Source organism: Chelonoidis abingdonii, chromosome 1 (genome assembly GCF_003597395.2).
Source record: "Chelonoidis abingdonii isolate Lonesome George chromosome 1, CheloAbing_2.0, whole genome shotgun sequence".
Lineage (NCBI taxonomy): Eukaryota > Metazoa > Chordata > Testudines > Testudinidae > Chelonoidis > Chelonoidis abingdonii.
The window spans coordinates 324440440-324468000 of record NC_133769.1 but is presented as its reverse complement, the minus strand read 5'-3'; the positions used below and the strand labels follow the sequence as shown (position 1 = coordinate 324468000).

General features: G+C 45.6%; 1 protein-coding gene across 4 annotated transcripts in view; it reads left to right on the top strand.

Moving 5' to 3' along the window:
• Positions 1 to 27561, top strand: part of PDS5B (PDS5 cohesin associated factor B) — a 281843-nt gene that overhangs the window by 107084 nt on the left and 147198 nt on the right. For all 4 annotated transcript variants that reach the window (XM_032781999.2, XM_075061644.1, XM_075061643.1 and 1 more), the window contains one exon: positions 3284 to 3424. In XM_032781999.2, the coding sequence (XP_032637890.1) occupies positions 3284 to 3424 (141 nt within the window). The remainder of the gene's footprint in view (positions 1 to 3283; positions 3425 to 27561) is intronic.

Genomic DNA, 27561 nt, shown 5'->3' with positions numbered 1-27561 from the left:
CCTATTTTGTCACATGGGAAAGAAGGAGGGACAGGGAGTTAAAGAGGAAGGAATAGACAGGAAGGATGAGAGGACAAAGAAAAACTATAAGTGGATTGGAAAGAATAGTTAAAACTTGAGTAAAGAAGGAAGACCTCAGAGAGGAGATGGATGATAAGGGAGAGAAATAAGAGATGAGAAGGAAGAATGATCCAGCATAAGAAAAATGTGAGTTCTTCTATAAGTAACACAGATTTTGTTACATTTAAGGTTGCAGAAAGGCATACCTCAACCACTCTAAACCTTAAGAGCATGGAAATAAACTTAGGGGAAATATTCAGTATTCCTTACCACTTTCATGTAGCCTTCAGTGCTCTCAATACCACACTGCATTTACTTCCAGCTGTGACAGATAAAAGCAATAGGCACTCTAACTTCATCAAACATAGACTTACAAGGTTCTGCAACTCTGACCTCATAGTCTTGTAACTAGAAACCGTTGCATCTAATATAATATTAAAAATGTTTTACAGCCTTAAGATTGGAGAGGTTGCTGTTAAGGGTGCGCGTAAAAATTATGCCAAGGACATCTAGCAATTCATATTGATGTTAATAAAGCAGATAACTTTGAAAGTTTAACATCCTTGCTTAAGCAAAACTTGGGCTTAAGCTTAACTCAGTTGTTGCTGCTACTCCACCATAATTCATGGTTGCACGATTCATGTTAATTAACATGGATAAGAAGATAGGAAGGAAAGACAAGAATGGACCTTGATTTTGATTTTTGTTTTTTGGAAATGTGGCAAACCTAATCTCGATGCTAGGCAGTTGGTGTACTGTGGGTGCTTATTATACTTAATGTGATTATTTCACTGTTACCATATCCCACTGATTCTCTCTCTACAACCTTCCAATTTGCTGTTTGTAGACACCTATATTTGTGATATGCAAAGATTATAAGCTGTTTGTGGTAGATATAGCATCTAGCACAAAGGGTACTTGAATCCTGACTGGGGCCTCAAGGTGCTACTGCAATAAAAATCCTCCCTCATGGTGAAAAATCTTTGCATTCACAGCTCTCTTGTTCTGAAAATACACCCTACAAGTGGGCAATGATACACTCAGTACATTCTATAGCATTAAAGAACTATTTTCTTTGGTAGGGTAAATAAAGAAACACAATAGAGGACACACAACTAATTAACAGGAATGTACATCTTCCAGTAGAAGCTGCTTGTGTTTTTTTTTTTTTTTTTTTTAAAAGAGGGAGGACGGCAGAACGAAACCCCTCATTAGGCCAGTTCACAGACTTAGTGTTTTTTTGCGTAGCACGCAGTTTTTTGGTTTGTAAATATGGTGCATCCTTTCCTGGTTAGTTAATAGTTTCTCATTTTTCTTTTTACACTTCTCACCTTATGAAAGAAACCCCCCTTTTTTTCCTAATTGGCTTTATTCATGTTACAATAGCACATTGAACACGTGAACTCCCTCTGCTGGCTTTGTAGTTAATCGTTCAAATGCTTTACCAAGGTCTGTACATTTCCTTGCAAATTGATCATGCTGATGCACAAAAGCGTTCTATGATATGTTGTTTTAGAAACAAAAGGGTAGAAAAATTAATTTGACAAAGGGAAAAGGGCATAGTTAGTAAATTTTTTTTTTTATTTCAAAGAAGTCAAGTTCATTTTTGCCTATCTAAAAGGTGCAGAACATAAGATTTGTGTTCTTTCTCTCACCTCAAATCACACCTATTTCTCTGAAAGGATCCGAAAAGAGATTCCCTATCAGGTTAATACAGCCTGTTGGTTATTGATAGGGTGCTCTTCTTCCTTTTGACTATTGGGAAGGAGAGGGGTCTCCTCTATCCTGGCTTGCCTGTTGCATGGCACAATATCAATTTTTTCACACAATACTTGTTGTCAAATTTTCAAAGGTAGCCATCGATTTTTGGGTGCCTCAAATTTTTGGTGCCCATTTCAAAACAATTGTGCCTGATTTTCTGAGTTACAGAGCACCTGGAGCTCCTCTTGACTTCAGATGAGTTGTAGGTGCTTAATACTTATGAAAATCAGACTCAAGATTTCTCAGGTTGGGTACCTAAAAGTGGATACTTTCGAAAATTTAGATCTAGTAGCTGGTATTTGCTCTACATTCATCAGGTAGAGTGGGTAGCAAGCTTTGTGGTTGATGCTGTGTCCTAGTCCAGGCAGAGACAGCAGTGAGCACCAATGAAATGTGCTCCATCAGTGGACTTGGTGGTTTTGGAGTAGCATGAACAATGTTGCACACTTTGTGCATGGGGTTCTTTTGGTAGATTAAAAAAGGAGTTTGAGAAACAGTTCTGTGGTCTAAAATGAGGTAGGCATGATCATTTTCCTTCCTTCCTCCCACACGGTACATATTTCAGTACATAGTAAAAAACAGAATGATTTAAAAAGTAAAGCAATGTTTAATTTGTTTACTGTCATATCCACCTAAGTCAATGTGTTTGCTTTATAACTGCAGTGTACAAAAATGCAGCTTTGCAGATATAAATTCTTATGAACTCACAATGACTTTGTATGTCTAAATTTCCATTTAAGAGCTTTGTACATTAAAGAGCTAACGTGGGTGAGATAATATCTTTCATTGGGCCAACTTCTGTTCATGATGAGAGACATAGGCTTTTGAGCCACACAGATGTGTGATCTGAAGAAGAGTTCTGTGTGGCTCAAAATCTCTCAACTCAGAAGTTGGTCCAATGAAAGATATTATCTCACCCACCTTCTCTCTAATATCCTGTGACTAACACGGCTACAACTACACTTTATACGTTATTTTTTACAGTAGTATGGTAATTCCTTCGCTATTTCTCTATATTGGTCCCATTTAGGCAAAAGGATGGAATGCTTTTGGTGTTGCTAGTGGTTAAATAACTCTAAATTTAGTCACACTACAAAAGATCTGATATAACTGAAACTGGTAAAGGAATTATTTGTTTCTCTTTAAGTTGTTTCTAGACTTGCTGTGATAAACTAAACAATGCATGGCACCTTTTTGTAGTGTTGTTTTTCATCTCTAGTTTATGGATATAAATCGAGAGGAAAAACTATTGTATCTTAAGGGTTATCTTTCCATAAACTCATTTCCCCCCACTTTTATCATTTTAATAGGTAGAAATTTGTATCCTTACTCAGAATTAGTGAAGATGATATAAGCTGATTCCGTGGTTGACGAAGTTAGGATTTTAGAAAAGACACAGAAGATGTCTACTGTTTTACTTGTATTCTGTTACTGATGTGATGTTCTTTGTTTTCCTTTCCAGTTCTTTAATCAGGTGCTTATGCTTGGGAAAACTTCTATCAGTGATCTGTCAGAGCATGTCTTTGACTTAATTCTGGAGTTATACAATATTGACAGTCATCTCTTGCTTTCTGTTTTACCACAGCTTGAATTCAAGCTTAAGGTAAATATCATACTATGTTTGTTTTAGACCATCTTAAAATGGATTTTTTTTGCTCTGAATATGGGCTATGTAATATTTGATAAGCTCACCATGTCTAATTTGGAATTAAATGTTTTTCTTACGTCACATCTAAGTAACTCAAAACAACTGGTGCATAAGAGTAAATATATAAGAAGTCTAATCTTAAAGTTGTAGAAAAAATGTAATTACAGAAGTTATTTCAGAGTAATTAGAAAAGACTGCATTTGTAAGTGTGATTCACATATTTCATACAAAAATAACTTATTTTAATTTTTTTGTCATTGGCTTTGCAAACTACTATTTATTTAAATGCTTATGCAGTGATTCACAAATTTGAATAGATTGAAAATCGTATGCCACTTAATGGCATACTATGCCCTTGTATGTAGTAATTAAAAAATATGAGTGGAGAAAGGTGGAGTATCTGGGCATATGTCTGGCCAACATTAAAATACTATATAGCTGTCACTAGATTGGGAAACATTTCTTATCCTTTGTGCTTGGAAAACAGCAACTTCTTTACTGTAACTTTCTGGAAAATTTAAGAATTAATGTCCATTTTGCTGCATTTTCATTGGTGCGGTCATCCTTGAGCATTGTGCTCCCCCTCTCCCTTTTTTCCTCAGTGTCCTTCTTCTAAAATTTATATTAGAAGGGGATGTGGGTGCTGAGCTGTTCCTCCCTCTCTTCCCCCCCCCCCCCAGAAGCCACACCCCCAGCCAGAGCCCTCAACCCCTCCCGCACCCCAACACCAGTCTTGCTTGAGTAAGCAGCCCATCTTTTTTCAGGTTTTATTTTATTCAAAAAATGTCAAATGTCTCATGAATGGGGGAAAAATAGGCCTTATAATTTTAAAAATGAGGCCTATGGTCAGTATTTTTTACCATGGGTCAGGTCTTCTGTATTACTTATTCTACTTTCTCATGCTTGAGTTGGGAAAGTCCTGGAAGAAATGTTTTTAAGCTCTGAATAAAAAGGCACTCTCATCGTGAGCTTGGTGTATAATGTTTTTTTCCTTGCTGCTTTTCATAATACTACCTCTGTGCTATCTATTTCTGATCTTATCTATCACCAGTGCTTTTCTCTATTCTTCTGCATAATAAGGTCCACAGATCCTAAATAATAGGTCTTCAACCAATTCTTAGCTTAGGAAACAGACCAGAACAGAATAGGAGTGTCTCTGTCCCTAAGAAGCCCACAATCCACAGCTGTAGGTAGGCTAATCAGGTCTTCCCATTCCAGTGTGTTAAATATGAGAGCCTGGTAATGTCTGATGAGCTTAAGGAGAAGCAAAGGTTAAAGCTGCTATTCTTATTCTTCTCTTCTGATGGAAGTGTCTGAAAGGAACAGTCACACCCATTCTCAAAGCAATGAGCTGACAAAACAAGAAAGAAGCCACCCTGGACCAGAAATTCAGACTGAGAAGGGGAAGCTAGTGGTAATATACCTTTAACTGAGAGAGTCCTACCAAAGTAGCATTAGCCAAAGATATATCCCAAAGGGCAGGAAGATGATTGGACTTGCCTTTCCAGCCACAGCCGGTGGCTATGTTGACCTTTTGTCATTGCCTGTCCCCCCCCGCCTTCCTAAATCAGGAACTTCCATCTCCCAGGAGCTAGATCACCAAAGAACAAGCTGTGTGTCCTTCAAAAAAAAAAAAAATGAAACTGAGTATGAGCATAAGGAATCTCCTCTGTCCCCAGTAAATACGGAAAGCCCTTTCTTTGTCACCTTTGATGATATGTGTACAATGCAATTAGACAGCTGTGGCAGGCTGTACCAGCTGACTCTGGCTAAGGGGCTGTGTGGGTGGGGTGGACCAGGCTCTGAGGCCCCATGCTGGAGGCCTTGTGACCTTGCCGGAGCAGGCCCCAAAAAAAGGCAATGGAGAGGATTCTTCAAGCTGCTTAGAGTGGTTGTGTGGGATATTGCCAGTCAGAAAGGGGCTGCAGGGAGCAGCCAGTCAGGGCCCACCAGGCTAGTATAAGAAGAACTTCAGAGGCAGAGTGAGATCAGTTCCTTGCTGGAATTGGAGTGTAGCTGGTGTGCCTAGCTGGCTGAGGGAGCTACAGGACCTTGGACAGAGCAGTGCTGGCAGGGACCTGGAGGAGGGAGAAGGAGCTCTGGGTGGCAGCTGGGACTCAACCAAGACAAGGCCCTGACATAAGGGTGAAGAAAGTACTGGGGCCACAGGGAAGTGGCCGAGGGAATTGTAGCAGCAATCCATCTCAGTTAAAGGGACATGGTGGACAGTTGCTATCTTTAGGGCCCCTGGGCTGGGACTCAGAGTAGAGGGCTTGGGTTCCCCACACCAGCCACTGGGAAAGTGGCTTGAACTGTGCACTCCAAAAGGGAACTGAACTCTTTTAGTGTCCCAGCAGGAGTGAGGACATTGTCTCTAGGGAGGGAGCCCTAGAGGATAGCTCAATGCCAGAGCCAAAGCCATTTTGAAAACTACTGGACTAATTAAGGGCCAGAGCCCAGGGAGGGCGACAGAGAAAGAAAGGCCAACTGAAGGTACTGGGATAGGCCCCTCTTTTGAACAGTTTCCCCTATTTTACGTACAAACAGTGTGTAACTCTGGCTGGAAGGCTGAGCCACCGAAGACCCACCACAAACAGAGTGTAGGCATACGCACTTGGACAGGGGGCACTTGTGAGAGGTGAGTGCGATCTCACTGTTTAATTACGCTGTAGTCCAGGGGTCGGCAACCGTTCAGAAGTGATGTGCCGAGTCTTCATTTATTCACGCCAATTTAAGATTTAGCGTGTCAGTAATACATTTTAACGTTTATAGAAGGTCTCTTTCTGTAAGTCTATAATATATAGCTAAACTATTGTTGTATAAAAAGTAAATAGGGTTTTAAAATGTTTAAGAAGCATCATTTAAAATTAAAATGCAGAGCTCCCCGGACCGGTGGCTAGGATTCGAACAGTGTGAATGCCAATGAAAATCAACTCGCATGCCGCCTTCGGCACACGTGCCATAGGTTGCCTACCCCTGATTAGACCACACAACTTTCTCATGTAGACAAGTCTCATGTAGACTACTGTATGTTTCATTTAGTAGATAGTGTGGTTAATAAAAACTAAATTAATACAACTTCCCTCCTCCGCATCAGTTTGCGAGGAAATGTCATGCTCACTTGTAGATAAAATCAGAAAAATTTGGACTTAACGGTTTCTGTATCTGTGCTTGGATGTAGTGGAGAAGAGGCAGCCACAGGGAGCCATTTGCAGCTCCTTGTCAGAGGCCCAGCACTGGTGACAGAGCAATAGGGGGCCTTCTGTAACTTATACCTTTGGACAACGGTGTGTAGAGGGCTGTGTCTCCTTCACATTACTATCTCCCTTCAGTACCCACTCCTCTCTGTGGTTATGGGTGATGGCAGCTGGTGTACAGGTGGCTATGCTACCTGTTCCGTCTTTATGCTAACGGAGATTCCCTCTACTCAGAGAGAATTCTGAGGGAGATCTGATTGGCTTAAGTTCACCTTGCACTGCTTTCATGGAGAAAAGTGAACTTAGTGGACTGGAGACTCTGGCCCTTTGTCTTCTCTACTTCAGTCGGTGTTGCTCCTTGTGAGGAATGTTAAGTGATATTGGAAATATTTTGAGCTACAAACTGTGTACTTTGGACATATGTCTTTTCAGGCTGGTGAAACCCAGCTGGGAAGAACTTGACCCATTGTTGATGGAGAAAGTTAATACACTGAATGATGTGGTCACACAGAAGCTTTTGGTGGAGCTGAAAATTGAGCTCAGGACTCCAAAATATATGTCCACAGATCATTTTTGGGTTTGGTTTCATGGTTTACCAAGTTTGCAAATTTTTTTCTGTTTGAAAGGGAGTTCAATATCTTAGCTGTATATAAATCATCATCCTCATTTATCAATGGGCCCTTCTTTCTAGCTTTTTCTCTAATGCTGCAAACCACTCCCGTGTAAATATCTATATTCAGATTTGTAATTTCTAAAAGCCTTCACATTCCCTTGAAACTTTTTGTGTAGCGTTAAATGTTTTGTTAGTCTCTAGGATTTTTAAGGAAGTGGAGGTGTTTGTGTATGTTATGCTTATACACTGGTTTGTATTACTGATTTTAAGAGATACTGTTAGGTGATTTGATTTTGGAAACAGTCAAATTTTGATTAACATGACTACTTCAAAAACTTTAGGTATCTAAATCTTTGAACAAATTTGCTATATATATATAGAGAGAGAGAGTATACAAAATCTGTACTATGATGGTTTGTTCATACATATTGATGTTTATTGAGCAAGCACACTAGAATGGTTGATATCAGGTTCATCCACTGTTTTTGAAGATACATGCACTCTTCCATTCACTTTTCTAAAGCATTAGATTTCAAATTTTTCTTATGATTGCCTACTTCTTATGATAAACAATTTCTTCTCAATCTTGATTCCCTACCTTCTGTGTGGCAGTTGTTGTCGCTTATGGGACAATTGTCCACGCAGCAGAGACTTGTTCTTCTTTTCCTTCCTCTCACTATATCAATCACATTTCCTTCATGACTCTTACTAATGCCTGCATTCCTGCCTCATATAAAAATAAAAACAAACTCAACAGTACAATAATGGTAACTCATTATTATATTTGGTTGTATTTTATATCCTGCTTTTTATCTGTTTATGCCTTATGTAAACCCTACAGGGCCAGAATCATCTTCCTATCAGTATTTGTACTGTACCTAGGAGAATGGAACCTTAATCTTGATAGGACCTTTGGGTATTACCACAATGTAAATGTTATGTTTAATAATGTAAATAACATAAGAAAAATTAGGAAAATAAGATGAACATCAAATAATTAACTGTAAATAAACTGGCTTCAGTACAGTGTGTTGCTGCTTCTACATTTCTATGATAAGTGGGTTAGAAGGGACTTCAGAGAGCATCATGTCAACCTCCCAGAACTGAGGCAGGTTTAATATATCTAGAATCTAGACCGTAGGTTTTTGTCTAATCTGGTCTTAAAAATCTCCTTTGATGGGGATTCCACAGCTTCCCCATGTAAACTGTTCCAGTGCTTAACTGTTCATATACCTCGCTACCCTGATGTAACGCGGTCCTCAGGAGACAAAAAATCTCACCCTGTTATAGATGAGACCGCGGTATATAAAACTTGCTTTGCCCTTCCCCCCACCTCCCGTTCATTGTTCCCTGACCACCACCTCCAGAGACCCCCATCCCCTACCCAACACCCCTGTCTCCTGACTGTTCCGACCCCCGTCCACTCCCCCACTGCTGACAGGCACGCAGCGGTGGGAAGCAGAGAAGCCTGGCACCAGTCTGTTCCACTCGACCACCAGCTCCCAGCCGCAGCACTCTGCTCCCTGCCATTGGTGAGTGTGGGGAGGTTGGGGAAAGGATGCCCCCCACTTTCACCTGCGGCGGAAAGTGGAGCAACGTGGCCCCAGCCCGCTCTGCTTTTGTTGCCTGTGGCAGGAAATGGAGCGCTGCGGCTGGGAGCTGACAGAGCGGAGCGGGCTGTGGCCAGGCTGCTCTGCTTCTGCTGCTGCAGGTAAGTGCAGGGGAGGAGGGAGGAAGCGGAGCGGGCTGCTTCAGGCCTCCTGCTAATCCCCCGGCCACTCTGGGACTGCGGGCCCCCGAAAGTGCCCTCCCACAGCTCCTCCCCCAGACCCTGTGGGGAGGAGGGGGCCCTGACTGCTCCCGAGACCCTCTGCTCCTTATTGAATCCCTTGACCCCGGCCTGGCCCGGCACCCTTAACACGCTGCCCAGAGCAGCATGTCAGAGCTTTACCGCATTGTATGTGAACCCACGTTATATCGGGTTTCATTATATCAGGCTAGAGGTGTAGTTAGAAAGCTTTTCCTAATATCTAGCCTAAATTTCCCTACTTGTCCTACCCTTGGCAAACAATTGATAACCATCTTCCTTATAACAACCATTTAAATATGTGAAAACTATGAAGTGTCTCCCATCTTTTCTTATCTAGTCTAAACATGCCCAGTTATTTCAATTTTTCCTCACAGGTCAGGTTTTCTAAATCTTTTATCATGTTTGTTGCTGTCTTCGCCCCCTCTCTAATTCGATCACTTCTTTCTTAGAGTAGTGCCCAAAACTGGACACACTACTCCAGCTGAAGCTTCATTAGTATCAGTTGCCTCCCATGTCTTACATATAACTATCCTGTGAATACATTCTGAAATGACATTTGTCTTTTTTGCAATAGCATCACATTGTTGACTGACTCGGTTTACGATCCACTATAACCCCAGATCCTTTTCAGTAGTGCCACTGCCTGCTCAGTTATTCCCCATTTTATATTTGTTCATTTGATTTTTCTTCTTACATCCTACTCCTCTCTAGTCCCCAATTTTGTATCTGAGTGTTCTTCTTCGAGTGCTTGCTCATATCCATTCCAGTTAGGTGCGCGCGCTGCGTGCACGTTTGTTGGAGACTTTTTACCTGAGCAACACTTGGTGGGCCGGCAGGTCGCCCCTTGCAGTGGTGCCACTATGGCGCCTGATATATAACCCTGCTGGCCCGTCCACTCCTCAGTTCCTTCTTACCGCCCATGTCGGTTGTTGGAACAGTGGAGCGCGGCTTAGCTGATCTCCACTTCCCTAGCGATTCGCTCGTTTGTATAGTTATCGTGTACATAGTTCATTTCTATAGTTCTAGTTAGCATTTAAATTAGTAGTTCTTATAGTTGTGTATATAGTTAAAGAGGATCGGGGGCTCACCCCTTCTCCTCCCCCAGTACTGGGGCCCATGCCCAGTTCACCAGGCTTCAAACCCTGTGCGGCCTGTCATCGGCCGATGCCCACAGGAGACCTGCACGACTCCTGTTGAAAGTGCCTAGGCGATTCCCACCTTGCGGACAAGTGCCGAATCTGCAAGGTGTTCAAGCACCAAACAAAGAGAGCGGGACATTCGCCTGAAGCAACTTTTGATGGAGGCAGCGCTAACTCCTCTGTCCTTGGCACTGACTCCAGCACTGGGAACAAGTGCCTTCTCCGCACCGGACCACCCGGCACCAGTAAAGGCTCCTCGGCACCACCCTTCACCGGTCCAACCCTCTGGCCGGCACCGTTCCCTCTCCCTGAGGAGCAAGAGGCACAAGGCTCCTGCGGTACCTACAGCTACACTGCAGTTAGAGCGTATCTCTAACACGTCAACTGCTGCGGCACTGCTTGTCTCCGCACCATTGATTCCAGTCTCACAGGAGCCGTTGAGTCCGGTGCCTACCAGCTCCCTGGCACGTGCTGCGGTCGAGCTCGTCGTGCCCTCCATGTTGGAGACCTTCTCCATGGCGCGAGACCTAATTGCTCTAACAGAGCCTGAGCTGCCCCAACCCCCAGCACCGCCGGTGCGGGTTATTCAGTCGTTGGGCAAGCCCACCATGGTGCGGCCACCTTCCCCGGGCACCACTGGACACCGTCGGTCCTGATCTAGATCCCGCGATCACTCTCGGTCCCGACATCACTCCCGATCCCGGCGCCACTCGCAGTCCCGGTACCGTTCTCCATCCCGGTACCGGTCGTACTCGCGGCACCGCTCGAGATCCCGATCTCCGTCGTGGTACTCTCAGCACCGGTCCAGATCCCGGCACTGCCGTACCTCTCGCAGCCGATCCCAGCAAGACGATGTAAGGCACCGGTTGACCTCGCAGCACCGCGCAGCACCGCGCTGGTTGCAGGTCCCGGTCACGGTTCCCGGTACCATTCGCCGGTACTGCACAGAGATGAGTTCTATAGACGCAGAGACCTGGCCCAATCAACTTCAGCTCCTCCGTGGCCGTCGCATCATCCGTCCGCCTCCTCACTCGCGGACAGTGCCTCCTACGGGGGTTCAGATACGCAGACCCATCCAGACCACGAACCGCATCAGTGGTCCTTTTGGACGCCTTGGGCCTATCACCAAGCCCAAGGCGAACCAACGGGCCCATCACGCTCTGGCCACTCAGAGCACCGTGCACCAGAGGTCACAGTCAGCAGACCTCCCCCTGCTGGTACGGAGGAAACCACTGCACACGCACCGGAACAGCATGATCTTCCGGAGATGGAGGTCCCCCAGGATGAGGCGTCAGTTCAGGACCCACTCATTCCAGGGATGTCATCCTCCTCTTCCCTGGATGAGGCAGTAGCAGGCATATCATCACTGGGGCCTCCTCTGATTGACCTCTGATCACACCAGGATCTTCTGCGGCGTGTTGCCCAGAATATCAGCCTTCCAGTAGAGGAGATTCCTGAGGTGGAGGACCCGGTGATTAGCATATTATCTGTGGAAACACCAACCAGAGTGGCCCTCCCCTTCATCCGTTCAATCCAGGCCAGAACAGACACTATCTGGCAGTCCCCAGCTTCCATTCCACCCACAGCCAGGGGAGTAGAACGAAAATGCATGGTGCCTTCTAAGGGGTCTGAGTACCTCTATGTGCACCCCACCCCCTGCTCGTTGGTGGTACAATCAGTCAACGAGCGGGAGCGCCATGGCCAACAAGCCCCCGCGCCAAAATCTAGGGAGGCCAAGCGCATGGATTTGTTGGGCCAGAAGATCTGCTCCGCCGGAGGCCTTCAGCTCTGCATGGTGAACCAACAAGCCCTCTTAAGCCGATACAGCTACAATATCTGGGAGGCGGTCGGCAAGTTTACCGAGTTGGTTCCGCAGGACTCCCGTCAGGAGTTTACAGCTCTCCTAGAGGAGGGGAAGAGGGTCGCGAGAACCTCCTTGCAAGCCTCAGTAGATGCCGCCGATTCGACAGCTAGAACGGTTGCCTCTGGCATAGCCATGTGATGCATATCATGGTTGCAAGTGTCCGGCCTACCACCTGAGCTGCAATACACCATACAAGACTTGCCATTTGATGGACAAGGTTTGTTCTCGCAAAAGACAGACCCCAGACTACAGAATCTGAAGGACAACCGGGTTATTATGCGTTCGTTGAAAATGCATACACCCCAGACTCAGAGACGGTCATTCCGCTCCCAACCTCCGCGCCCTTACGCCCCACCTCGGGCAAAATCTTGTCTTGGCTGAAGACGAGGTTGTACTACCCGCAGTCGTCAGTCTGGACCTCAAGGGGGCAACAATTCCGGTCCCACCAAACCAGCACCGGGACCCAAAGCAAACTTTTGAGGGTGCGCCCGAGAGCAGTGTACCAATTACCTCCCCGGACCCTTTCCAGTTTTACAACCGCCTTTCCCCGTTCCTCCCGGCGTGGTCCCAGTTGACTTCAGATCATTGGGTCCTACGTACAGTGGAGCTTGGATACCATCTTCAGTTTGTTTCACCCCCTCCATCCCACCCCCCCTCCTTGCCCCTCTTCAGGGACCCCTCTCACGAGCAACTCCTAATTCAGGAGGTTCGCAGGCTCCTCCCAATCGGAGCTATAGAGGAGGTACCAGAGGAGTTAAAGGGCAAGGAGTTTTATTCCCGATATTTCCTAATTCCCAAGGCAAAAGGGGGCCTCCGGCCCATCCTGGACCTGCGAGGACTGAACAAATTCATCAAAAAGTTCAAGTTCTGCATGGTATCCCTGGGAAGCATCATTCCTTCCCTGGATCCCGGAGATCAGTACGCTGCTCTCGACATGGACGCGTATTTCCACATTGCAATTTATCCCCCGCACAGGAGGTATCTGCGCTTTGTGGTAAATCAGGGTCGCTACCAGTTTACTGTCCTCCCCTTTGGTCTTTCCTCGGCCCCTCGGGTCTTCATGAAGTGTATGGCGGTCATTGCTGCTTCCCTGCGCCGTCATCGAATACACGTCTTCCCTTACCTCGACGACTGGCTTATCCGAGGGGCCTCCGAGGCACAAGTCATCAGCCATGTTGCCATCATCAGGGAGCTGTTTATGCGTCTAGGCCTGATCATCAATTTGGAGAAGTCCACTCTGGTGTGTACACAGAGGATAGAATTTATCAGGGCAATGCTGGACTCCAACCTTGCAACGGCCAGTTTACCCCCCACACCGGTTTCAGGCCATAGTCTCCCTTGTCAAAAGTCTTCAGAGTTTTCCAACTACCTCTGCTCGTACTTGCCTTGCTCTTCTTGGGCACATGGCTGCATGTACTTTTGTCACAAAGCATGCCAGACTGCGAATGCGCCCTTTACAAATCTGGCTCGCTTCAGTCTATCAGCCGGGCAGAGATGCCATAGACAGTATTCTGAGAGTTCCGCCGGATGTTCTAGGCTCCCTCGACTGGTGGAGGACATCATCCCGAGTGTGTGCGGCCTGCCGTTTCATCCTCCCCAGCGCTCCACATCCCTAACAACGGATGCTTCCTCACTGGGCTGGGGTGCTCACCTAGGGCACCTGCGCACCCAAGGCCTTTGGTCACCCCGGGAACTGACGCTTCACATCAGTGTCCGAGAGCTGAGAGCGGTCCAGCTGGCATGCCAAGCGTTCCAGCGCTATCTACAAGGCCGTCGTGTTGCAGTGTTCATGGACAACACAATGGCCATGTATTAGATCAACAAGCAGGGAGGGACTTGGTCCTCCCCCTTGTGTCAGGAAGCGATCCGACTGTGGGACTTCTGCATAGCCCACTCCATAAATCTAGTGGCCTCCTTCCTCCAAGGGGTACGGAACACACTCGCAGATCACCTGAGCAGGTCCTTCCTATCACACGAATGGTCCATCCGTCCGGACGTTCTCCATTCGATTTTCCGGAGGTGGGGCTTTCCCCACCTCAACCTGTTTGTATCCAGAATGAACAGGAAATGCCAGGTGTTCTGCTCCCTACAGGGTTGCTCCCCGGGCTCCCTGTCGGACGCGTTCCTGATTCTGTGGACAGGCCACCTCTGTTATGCCTTCCCACCGTTTCCTCTCATCCACCGAGTCCTACTCAAGCTCCACAGGGACAAAGCCCACCTTATTCTGATTGCCCCGGCTTGGCCGAGGCAGCACTGGTACACTATGCTGCTCGACCTGTCCCTGTCAGATCCAATTCCCCTACCACTCTGGCCAGACCTATTCACGCAAGACTTCGGCAGGCTGCACCATCCGGACCTACAGTCCCTTCATCTGACAGCATGGCTCCTGTCTGGTTAAGCCAGTCGGAGTTGCGTTGTTCCGCCACAGTGCAACAGGTGCTGCTGGGAAGCAGGAAGCCCTCCACGTGCTCGACATACCTCGCTAAATGGAAGCGCTTCTGCCACTGGTGCGCCCAGCACAGCCATTCTCCACATTCTGTATTAGTCCCCACTATCCTGGACTATGTATGGTCTCTCAAAGAGCAGGGTCTGGCGATCTCCTCTCTACGAGTGCATCTTGCGGCTATATCCACCTTCCATCCTGGGAAGCTGGCAGTTCCGTTTTTTCCCACCCTGTAGTTTCCAGATTCCTCAAAGGCTTGGAGCGACTCTACCCCCAGGTCAAACGCCCTACCCCTACCTGGGACCTGAATCTCGACTTAACTAGGCTCATGGGGCCCCTCTTTGAGCCTCTGGCCACATGCTCGCTGCTGTACCTGTCCTGGAAAACAGGATTCCTAGTCGCTGTCACCTCGGCTAGACGAGTCTCAGAACTTCGAGCATTGACTGTGGATCTTCCATATATGGTGTTCCATAAGGACAAGGTACAGCTGCGACCGTACCCGGTGTTCCTCCCCAAGGTCGTCTCCGCCTTTCATGTTAAGCAGGACATCTTTCTGCCAGTCTTCTTTCCAAAGCCGCATTCATCACGATGAGAACAGCAGGTCCATACTTTGGATGTCCATAGGGCTCTTGCCTTCTACACTGAGAGGACCAGACCCTTCCGGCGCTCACCTCAACTATTTGTAGTGGTGGCAGAACGTATGAAGAGCATGGCAATCTCCTCCCAACGTATTGCTTCTTGGGTTATATCCTGTATTCGGGCTTGCTATGACTTGGCTCATGTTCAAACTGGCCATCTGACCGTCCACTCCACTCGGGCTCAAGCCTCATCTGCTGCGTTCTTGGCCCTTGTTCCCATACAGGAAATCTGCCACGTGGCCACCTGGTCTTCCATCCACACCTTTGCATTGCACTACGCATTGGTCCAACAGTCTAGAGACGATGCCACCTTCGGCTCAGCGGTCTTGCATTCCGCACCGTCTTGCTCCGACTCCACCGCCTAGGTAAGTCTTGGGAATCACCTAACTGGAATGGATATGAGCAAGCACTTGAAGAAGAAAAGATAGATTACTCACTTTTGTAACTGTTGTTCTTCGAGATGTGTTGCTCATATCCATTCCACACCCGCCCTGCTTCCTCACTGTCGGAGTAGCTGGCAAGAAGGAACTGAGGAGCGGATGGGCCAGCAGAGGTATATATCAGGCGCCATAGCGGCGTCACTCCAGGGGGCGACCTGCCGGCCTACTGAGTGTTGCTAGGGTAAAAAGTCTCCGACGAACGTGCACACGGCCTGCGCACACCTAACTGGAATGGATATGAGCAACACATCTCGAAGAACAACAGTTACAAAGGTGAGTAACCATCTTTTTTCCTTTGTATTCATTATCACTGCATCTTACCTAGTTTACAACCCGTACTGCTTTAATTTGTCCAGGGTGATTTGCAAATTGGTTTTGTCCTTTGCTATGTTTACACGTTTCCAGCGTTGGTGTCATTTTCAAATTTGGTCATGGCTGAGTTTACATTAAAAATAACTCCCAACAAAGTAGGGCATGAAAGTCATGAAGGAGGCCGAGGTGACTGTACTGGGCTACAGTTAGCAGATAGACTCACTGTCTGACAGATGCAGACACTCATAGATGCACCTCTGAGAGTCACCTGGAAATAGTTGGTGTTTGACAGTGGTCCCCAGTGTGCAGTTTGATTACTGTGAAATTGACTGTTTTGATAGCATTGAATAGTTGCTATGTCAGTGGTCCCCAACCTTTTTGTGGCCAATAGCACATTCATGTTTTCAGAAGTGTATGGTGGGAGCCAACAGTTTTTCAAGGCTTATTTTGCATTTGTACATTTAAATAATATGAAAACCATCATATTTACCATTACATAATATATGAATCCGTAAGATAAAAAAGGTAATTTTACATGTAAAAGGTATTAATTAAATTATTCGGCGATTGCCCTTTCACCTTACCATATGAATTTGCTCTTTTTTATCTATCTGTAAGAAAAATGAAGGAGTTTTTACAAAATAAATATCATAAACAGTTTTCATCTTATTTATTTAAAAAAAGTAAAACACTGTTGAACAGCTGGTTCAAATATTGTTATTATTCTTACTTTAACATTGACAGCCAGTTATGGTTAATTAAAAATATTCTTTTTATAGTTACTTGTATCTGGATTTCAATAAACAAATAAATATGAAAGAAAGTTAAACAAGTTAATCATATGCTCTCATCAGCACTTACTGGAAAGTAGATATAATTAATTCACGTGGTTTTTCTAATAAACTCAGTGTGATTTTTGGCTCTGCATTTCTTCAGCCAGTTTTTCGTAGTTGGGAGAATAGGATGATATTCCCATTCGTAAGCAATTGTTAAGATGGGCATCTGTAAGCCGAGATCTGTATTTTGATTTTATGATGCTCATTGTTGAAAACGGAACTTTGCATAGATAAATGGAACCAAAATAAGATTTTATTTCGTATGCTACATTTTTTAAGACAGGAAGCATTTCGGTCAACCACATTCCAAAAGTTTTCATCTGTTGCGCAGGATTTTAGAACAATGTCATTTTGAAGGTCCAAAATCTCCAGTTCCATGTCTTTTGTTCTTACTTGAATGAGACTCACAATTGACGTAGCCATTTCTGTTACCTCTATTTGGCAAGTAAAAGGATTCACAGGAAAGGCAACTAGAGGCTCAATGATGGTGAACTGCTGAAGTCTCTTCTCAGATTGTTCCAGAATTGTTCAGATGTGGATAACAGATGGTGATGGGTTAAAATCATTTTCACATACCATTTTCTTCATACTTGCGAAATGTACAAGAGTCGTCTTCTTCATATGTGACATCCACAATCAGTTTTGCTTTGAATGATTTTACAGAACCTATCATTTGAGCCACATGTTTCTTTTCCCTGGAACTCAAGATTTAAAATGTTCAATTTGTCAGTGATGTCAGCAAGAAAAGCCAAGTCCATTAACTAGCTGGAGTCTTCTAGTTGCTTGAAGTTCTGATTTGTGGACTTCAGAAATTCTTTGATCTCTTCAGTTAGGCTTAAAAAACATGCAAGAACATTACCTTTGCTCAGCCATCGTACTTCTGTGTGCAAGATAAGATCAGATTGTTTATCATCAACATCTTCCAACAGGGCCTTCAAAAGTCTATGGTGCAAAGGTTTTGCTCGAATGGTTAATTATTTTAATAATGACATTCATTATGTGTTGAAAAGAAGGAACAAAACTTCTTGGTGGATAATGCAATGATAAGACAAAGTTTGGAAAGGATTCATTCTTCTTGCAGAGTGTAGTGCATCCATTGGTGCTGCCCATCATTGCTGATGCCCCATCAGTGGTGATCGCAGACAGCTTGTGTAGTGGCATACTAATTGATGTTGCGTATGATTTCAATAAATTTTAGTGCTTGCATGAGATTTGATCTTGGATGAAGAACTGGCTGAAGCAGAACTCAAGCAGGACAGAGGTGATGTTGGTGGATAAAGGGGAAGATATTTTGAAAAACTTGCAGCAATGGTGTAGTCTTCATTGGTTGAAGATACATACCCATAATCTAAGGGTACTCTTGTAGTCTCTGCTGATGGTGGACCCCCCCCCCCCCCACAAGTAACACTTTCTACCATCCTTGCTTGATGGGAGTCTCCATCCCATTCTGGTGCATGAGGATCTGGTGTCTGTTATTTATGCCTTTATCACCTCTTGCCTGGATTATAGTATACCTAGGCATGAAGCCTTCAGCACTTAGGAAAAACCAACTTGTTCAAAACGGTGCAGCAACACAGTCTTCTACAAACATATCAGAATTGTCCTCTACTCTCTACTCTGGCTTCCCATAGGATTTCAAGGTCTCAGTCCTTATTTTTGAATCACTCTGAATATCTAAAAGATCATTTAAAACTCTGGGACTGAGAAAGTCGTTAATAGCTATGCTCCTCTGATAGAATGGAACGCTCAACAATAAGAGCATAGCTTGTATGTGTGTGAGACAGAGACTGCCCTCAGGGAAAGTTGAGACTGAGAATGATCTTTCTCAGGAACTAAGAACCATTACAAACCTCACCACTGTCCTGTTGCTGACCATGCTGTTGATGGTCAGGCCTAATGGGGAAAGTGAGAATTTGGCCTGTCAGTTAGAGTTGGGGCCACAATGTGTAGAGTCCAGGAAACTAGCTGAGGTCAGTACTGGACAGACAGAAGCTGAATGCCAGAACCTAGAGGGTCACCGGAGTCATAAACCAGAGGTCGAGGGGAGAGGATGAGAGAACAAACAATATGTGACTGATGTGAAGTCATGTTGGTTAATGTACTACTAGAAGGTGCTGATACTACGTTGATGAGTACAATATAAACCTCTATATAGAATTGATACAGCAGAGTCAAAGTCTCCAGGATTTAAATCCTGTCCAACCTACAAGACAGCTGTCCCCATTAACTATGGACACTAAGTGCCTCTTCTGCCTTTGAGCACTTGTCCAGCATATTTGCTTCACAATATGCCACTTGTTTCAAAAGAGGACACAAAGCAAGGGAATCAGCCCTTAAATTCTTCCTTGTGGAAAGATCGATGAGAGCCTCTCCTGAGCTCTAGGGGAAGGAGACTGGACCAGATAATGGTGGTGGTAGTGGTGGTAAGCCATAGGTCCACCCTAAGCTCCACAGCCACTAATTGGTGAAAAAGTCTTACTACTCAATTGTGGAGTCAGCAAGAGCCTCCAAATTCTCCTTAGCTCAGTCATCAGGCGAAAGGGGAAGAAGGAGCATTCTTCCCAGGGTGACTGGAAGATGTAGATCTCCCTCACTGACACGGAATAGTTCTAAGCCAGGAGGCAGTTCAAAGGCCGGATTGGGGCCAATTGATATTTGAACAATCTCAGCGCCATTTACATAAGCAGCTCTTCTCCCATCAGCATTGAAGCATCCACCAACAAAGCACCTAGTGCCAACATCTGTGCCTTTTGTTCATCTTCAGAAACGCTTGGCACTGAAAGACTCGGAGGTGATACCAAGGTCCCTTATACTGATTATGAAGCACTCCATCCAATCACTTATAGCACTGACTACACTCCTCACTAATGTGGAGGAATTGCTCCCAATGAGATTTCATAATTTGCTAATGTTAAGGACAGAGTGGTTTTCTGAGGACTGGTGAGCTGTTGCTTTTTTTCAATGACTTTGGCAGGCATGTTTCTCTGAAGGAAGCATTAACAATTTCATTAGTAGTGGGGATAGTTGTTAATCAGTAGTGTGTGGTTTTTTTGTTTTCCTCCTCCCCCCCCCCCCCCCCCAGTTTGGTGTCTGTTTCACAGGTTGTTCTCTGATATTTTTAGGAATCCTAGTGCTTCAGCAAGTGTGATGGGCCACACTCAGTTAGCATCATAGAATCATAGCGCTGGAAGTGACCTTGAGAGGTCATCTAGTCCAGTCCCCTGCACTCAAGGCAGGACTAAGTATTCTCTACACCATCCCCAACAGGTGTTTGTCTAACCTGATCATAAAAATCTCTAGTGATGGGGTTTCCACAACCTCCCTAGGCAATTTATTCTAATTTTTAACCACCCTGACGGTTAAGTTTTTCCTAATGTCCAACCTAAATGTCCTTTGCTGCAATTTAAGCCCATTGCTTCTTGTCCTATCCTAAGAGGTTAAGAACAACAATTCTTTTCCCTACTCCTTGTAACAACCTTTTATGTACTTGAAAACTGTTACCGTGTTTCCTCAGTCTTCTCCTTCCCAGACTAAACAAACCCAGTTTTTTTCAATCTTCCCTCATAGGTCATGTTTTCTAGACCTTTTAATCATTTTTGTTGCTCTTCCTGTAATTTGTCCACATCTTTCCTTAAATGTGGCATCCAGAACTCGACACAATACTCCAGTTGAGGCCTAGTCAGAGCAGAGTAGAGCAGAAGAAGTACTTTTCATGACTTACTTGCAACATTTCTGCTAATACATCTCAGAATAATAGTCACTTTTTTGCAACAGTGCTACACTGTTGACTCATGTTTAGTTTGTGGTCCACTATGACTCCAGATCCCTTTCCACAGTACCCTTCTGAGGCAGCCATTTCCCAGTATGTGCGCAACTGACTGCTCCTTCCTAAGTGGAGTACTTTGCATTTATTCTTACTGAATTTCATTCTGTTTTCTTCAGACTATTTCTCCAGTTTGTCCAGGTCATTTTGAATTTTAATCTTTTCTCCAAAGCACTTGCAACTTCTCTCAGCTTGGTATTTTCCATGAACTTTAAGTGTACTCTCTATGCCATTGTCTAAATCATTGATGAAGATATTGAGCAGAACCAGACCCAGAATTGATCCCTGTAGCACCCCTCGTTATGCCTTTCCAGCATGACTGTGAACCACTGATAACTAGTCTCTGGGAATGATTTTCCAATCAGTTTTGCACCCATCTTATAGTAGCTCCATCTAGGTTGCATTTCCCTAGTTTGTTTATGAGAAGGTCATGTGAGACAGTATCAAAAGCTTTACTAAAATCAAGCTATACCATGTGTACTGCTTCCTGCCACCATCCACAAGGCTTGTTACCCTGTCAAAGACAGCTGTCAGGTTGGTTTGACATGATTTGTTCTTGACAAATCCATGTTGACTGCTACTTATCACCTTATCTTCTATGTATCTGCAAACTGATTGTTTAATTATTTGCTCTATTATCTTTCTGAGTACAGAAATTAAGCTGACTGGTCTGTAATTCTCCAGGTTGTCTTTTTCCCTTTTTATTGATAGGCACTATATTTGCCCTTTTCCAGTCTTCTGGAATCTTACCCGTCTTCCATGACTTTTCAAAGATAATCGCTAATGGCTCAGATATCTTCTCAGTCAGCTTCTTGTGTATTCTAGCATGCATTTCATCAGGCCCTGCTTACTTAAAGACATCTAATTTGTCCATGTCAAGAGATGCAGTGCTGCCTTAGTCCTTGTATTCAGAGTTGGAATTGGACTCATACCACTCTATCGCAGGAGCAGAAGGTCATCCTTCAGGCACCATAGGAGGTGCTGGCCGTGGCAGTGGGCCCCTCAGTGGCAGAACCCAGCTCAGTGACCCTTCTGGACTCCATGGGCTTTCCCCAAAGCCCAGGGTTGGAGTCAACACTCTCGCTCAGGTGCCACTTCAGTTGTGTCTGCTACCTTTGTTCCACCACGTCCAGCTGCCGAGCAGCTACCTCCGGCATCAGTAGCAACGGCAGTGCCCCCTTTGGCAGTGCCGTCAGCACCAAAGATGTCAGTGGCTCAAGTCATGGTGCCAGCAGTACCCTTGGCACCAACTCCGGCTGCTGTCATGGCACCAGCACTGACGCCATCATCGACGCTGCCTGAACTGAAGTCAATGACCATGGCGCAGACACACCACCTGAGAGCGCCTCCAGCACCAATGTGGGTTGCGACATTGATGCTGGTGCTCTTCTCAGCACCAAGATCAGTGCCGCTCAGCCCATCACTGTCCGCACCGGCTAACGTGATCCCTCTGGCAGGGATGGAAGGGAACAACCACCTCCCTTAGTGGCTTCATTCTCATCTTCCCCGGATGAGGCACTCACAGGTGCTACCATTGCCCCAGCCCTGGAAGACTCCAGGGTGTTGCGGCAGTTGCTGTGCCAGGTTTCACATTATCTGGGTATTAAGATGAAAGAAGTTACGGACAATGCAGACCCTATTCCGGCCCCTTACCGCTAATTAAAACTATCATGTACGCGACCAAGTTCCGGTGGCAGATTCTGGCCTCCCTATAATACTGCCAAGCTCAATGAGTGGCGATATGTTGTGCCCCCCAAGAGCTATGAACACTTATGTCCACCCACCCACAAGCTGACACTCTGGTGGATGCTCCAAACTGGAGAGGATGAGGCAGGGTTTCCAAGGCCCTTCCCCCAAGAACAGGGATGCGAAAAAGCTTGAGCTATTTGGGCAGAGGATCAACTCCACGGGGGGACTACAACTCTGCATTTCCAACCAACAGGCCATCATCAGCAGGTAGGCTTACAATATTTGTTCAGCAGTGGCTAAGTTTATGGAGTTGCTCCTCTCGGACTCCTGGGCCAAGTTCTCAGCTTTGATTGAGAAGGGGAGGTTGATCTCCAGAGTGTAGCATGAGAAGAGGTTCATGGCTCCAGCTATCGAGTTTCCCCTTTGAAGTCCAACAAACGATACAGGACATGCCTTTCGAGGGTGAGACTCTATTTTATGAGAAAACCAGACAAAAGGCTAAATTGTCTGAAGGACTCCAGTGCCACTCTCAGGTCATGGGGAGGATCTGTAACTCCAATCAGTGGAGACACGTGCTCTCGCAGCCTACCCAGAGTTTTGGTCACAGACCAGCCAAGATGGCTTCAGAAGGCATGACAGAAGTGGCAGGAGAAGGTCATGTCAACCTTCTGGCCAGAGATCGGGAAAACCAAAGCTGTCTTTGGGCCCCAAGCATGCCTTTTGAAGGCATGGTCAAAGACAGTGTGCCGTACCTGGCAGTGGATCCACCCCGCCTTACCTTCTCATCCTGACTGTCCCCTTTCTACCATGCATAGTCCTGTATAACCTCAGACTGATGGGTGCGCCACCTGGTAGAGAGGGGATACTCCATCCAATTCTGTGCTCTCCAGCCCTTCCACCCCACTTCCCCCTCCCTTTTCAGGTAGCCTTCTCACAAGCAAGTCCTTCTCCAGGAGGTGCAGTTGTTCCTATCTTTGGAGACAGTGGAGGAGGTTCCTCAGGAGCACAGGGCCAAGGGCTTTTATTCTCGGTATTTCCTAATACCAAAAGCCAAAGGCGGCCTCAGGCCCATCCTGGACCTGCGGGAACTCAACAAGTTTATAAAGAAAATCAAGTTCTGCATGGTCTCTCTGGCCTCCGTCATTCCCTCATTGGATCCAGCAGATTGATAATGCCGCCCTTGACTTGAAGGATGTGTACTTTCATATTGTGATTACTCAGCCCTGCAGGAAGTACCTCAGGTTCGTGATGAACAGCACCTACTACCAATTCACAGTCGTCCTGTTAGGCGTGTCAGCAGCGCCTTGAGTTTTCACAAGTGCATGGCACTGGTTGCCGTGTTTCTGCGCAGGCACCATGTTCATGTGTTTCCTTACCTCGACAACTGGCTTCTCTCAGAGACCCAAGTGGAGGCTCAGGTCAAGTTTATCAGAGCCACCTTCTTCGACTTGGGCCTCCTTTTAAATGAAGCAAAGTGCACTCTGTACCCCATCCAGAGGATAGAGTTTATAGTGGCAATATTGGACTTGACCCAGGCCAGGGCATACCTGCCACAAGGGAGGTTTCAAGCCCTCACTGATAACATTTGAGGCCTCAGACGATTTACCACCACAACAGCAAGAAACTGCCTGAAGCTTCTGGGACACATGGTGGCTTGTACCTATGTGGTACAGCATGCCGGGCTCAAACTACAACCTCTTCAGTCCTGGCTGGTGTCAGTATATGGACAGGATAGTGACCCTACCTTGCCCGATCTTCTTCTTCTTCCTGCGGTGGCTCAGTCCTCAGGAGGTATGCTCAGGAGTCCTCTTCGCCAGTCCGCAGCGAGATCTGGCTCTCCACATGGTCAGAGAGCTGAGAGTGGTGCACCTGGTGTGCCAGGCCTTCTGGGCATACTTAGTGGGACAATATGTGTTAGTTATGACAAACAACACCACTGATATGTTCTGCATCAACAAATGGGGACGCACACTGCTCTCCGCTGTGCGAGGAAGCCCTCATGCTGTGGGACTTCTGTGTAGAACATTCAATACACCTGCAAGTGGATTGCTCCTCTTCGGGGTACAGAACGAGCTGGTGGGTTACCTTAGCAGATCATTTCATGGCCACAAGTGGTCCATTTGTCCAGATATTGCGAATTCAATCTTTCACAGGTGGGGCTTTCTCTATATAGACCTATTCGCTATGCAACACAGCAGGAAGTGCCAACAGTTCTGCTCCCTCCAGAACCACAGCCCGGGCTCCAGAGTGGACGCGTTCTTCCTCCACGGGGGAGACTGTCTCGTATATGTCTTTCCGCCTTTGTCACTTGTTCACAAGGTGCTCCTTAAGATCTGGAGGGAACAAGCTCAGGTTATATTGATAGCTCCAGCATGGCCTTAACCTCACTAGTACACATCTCTCCTAGACATGTCTGTGGAAGCCTCAGTCACTCTGCCACTCTTCCCGGATCTTCTGACACAAGATCATGGTCATCTTTAACATCCGAACCTCGATTTGCTTCACCTCATGGTTTGGAAGCTCCATGGGTGAACCTGATGGAGCTGTCCTGTTCAGAACAGGCTAGACAAGTCCTCCTTGGCAGTCCCCTTCCACGAGATCCAGCTATGTTGCCAAGTGGAAGACATTTTCATTCTGGTCAGCACAGCACCATTCTTCCCTGATGCTGGCTCCAGTGCCACTTATTCTGGTCTACCTTCTCTGTCTGAAGCAGCGGGGACTTTTATTGTCATAAATAAGGGTGCATTTAGCCACCATCTAGGCCTTTCACCTGGGTGAGGAGGGCTGCTCGGTGTTGCTAACCCTATGGTCGGCCAGTTTTTAAAAGGGCTCGACAGGCTATATCCTCACGTCCGACAACCTGCCCCAGCCTGGGACCTCAACCTGGTCCTTGCTAGACTAATGGGACCACCTTTTGACTGCTGGGCAACGTGCTCCCTCCTCTCTCTCTCTCTCCAGAAGGTGGCATTCCTGACTGTGATAACCTCGGCCAGGAGAGTGTCTGAATTCAGGGCCCTAACTTCAGATTCACCTTATACTGTGTTCTATAAGAACAAGGTGCAGCTTAGACCTCATCTTGCTTTCCTTCCAAAGGTGGTGTTGCAGTTTCACATCAAACAGGACGTCCTTCTCCCGGTATTCTACCTAAGCTGCATTCCAGCGGGAGAAGACGCTCCACTCTGGATGTCCACAGGGCGCTAGCTTTTTATATTGAGAGAACGAAGCCGTCAGAAAATCAGCCCAGTTATTTGTAGCAATTGCAGACAGAATGAAAGATCTACCTATGTCATCACAATGCATTTTGTCACGGATCACATCCTGCATCTGGGAGTGCTACAACTTGGAGGGGGTTCCCGCACTCCCGATCGCTGCGCAGTCCACTAGAGCGCAGGCTTTGTCAACCGTATTCCCGGTACAGGTTCAGGAAATCTGCAGAGCAGTGATGTGGTCCTCTGTCCACGCTTTCACCATGCACTATGCGATTGCTCAGCAGGCCAGAGACGATGCGGCCTTTGAATGAGCAGTGCTCCAGTCAGTGGACGACTCTGACCCTGCCTCTTGAACTTGGGCTTGTGAGTCACCTGATTGGAATCCACATGAACAAACACTGGAAGAAAGAACAGTTACTCACCTTCTTGTAACTATTCTTCGGGATGTGGTGTTCATGTCCATTCCAATACCCACCCTCCTACCCCTCTGTCAGAGTAGCTGGCAAGAAGGAACTGATGGGGTGGCTCTATTTGAGCCCCATGAAGGTGCGACTCCAGGGGGTGCCCAGGCCAACTAGTGTGCACGTGCACGCATGCTAATCTGATTGCAATGGACATGAACGACACATTTTGAAGAACAATTACAAGATGAGTAACCATTCTTTACACAGACAAAAGTGATAGTGTAGACGTAGCCTTAGAGCAGCTACACTAGAGACCTTACAGTGGCATAGCTGTATTGGTTACAGCTATGCCACTGTAAGGTCTCAACTGTAACTATAGCCTGTGTTATATTTCCTTCACTCAGCTTCCAAGCCCACAGGAGTTGCTTCCTTGCATGTAGCATTTCCAAGGTGCAATAGGGCCATTAATCAGTCCTTTGTATTACGATGTTCCTTGATGACCCATTTGATTTTGATAGCCCTTCTGGATTGCGGGGGTGGAAGAGAGATGATACCTGTACCTGAGTTGACAAGTTAATAACAAACATTTTCAGAGTTATAAAGCAAAACTTACATATTTTCTTATAGCATGGAATACTGACATTAAACGTGGGACTGAAGCATGTAGCAATTTATAGGCATTTCATATACTCTAAACACTAAATACATTCTTCTAAAACTGATACCTGTTTTGAGTAAAACTAACATACAGCTGAACTGGTCTGGTCTCCAGATATGAATTTGTTCTTCGCTCATGTCTCCAGTCTTGATATGAGCTGGCATCTGGCATGCTAGTGTCAGTCAGATTCTGAAATTTATATGACATAATTAGGAGTGATGCTTCTGTGTATGGTGGTATGCATGACTTTTCTCCCTGTAAGGAAAGTAGATATACACATAAGAATAGATAGATTGTAAGTATCACATAGTGCTAGTCTGTGCAGACCTTTCGATTTTTGTTTGTTTTTTGTCCAGGTGGTTAGGCAGGAAATCGCACAAGTAGACAAATTCTTGCCATGAGTTTGGAAAAGATGCTGTAGTCCTGGAACTTGCTGAAGCCAATGACAGACAAATAATCCTGTAAACTGATTAAAAGAGCAGAAGCTGAAAAATAGTTTTCTTGAAAATATTGCCACCACCTCCCTTATTACTACATAATAGAATGGCGGATTTGGAACTGGAACACTTATCTGAAAAAATGGACAGATAAATATACAGTTGTAACAGAATAAAATCATACTGTTGTTGCCAGTTCTTGCTAATACTAAAGCAGAGTCATAACCAGGGAATTTATTTGTTAATTTTAGAAGTAAAATATATTTAATTATTCTGTTACCAAATAAATATGGTATTCAAGCCTAAGAGTTGTCTCCATTCTTATGTGAAATGCCCAGTATTTCTATGAGCAACATATTTTGGATATGGCTATTTTTTAGAACTACAGTTACATTGCAGAGCTGAGCATGTTCACTGTAAATATGTACAATATTTTCAGATTTTGGAAATTCTGTGAAAATGCACAGCAAACATTTTCAGCCTTTCCTGAGTAGCTGGGGGTGATAGTAGTGGCCACTGCTGGAGAGTGTAGTGGTGCCTACCTACAGATTGGGACGTTTGGTAGTGGCCAGAACTCCTT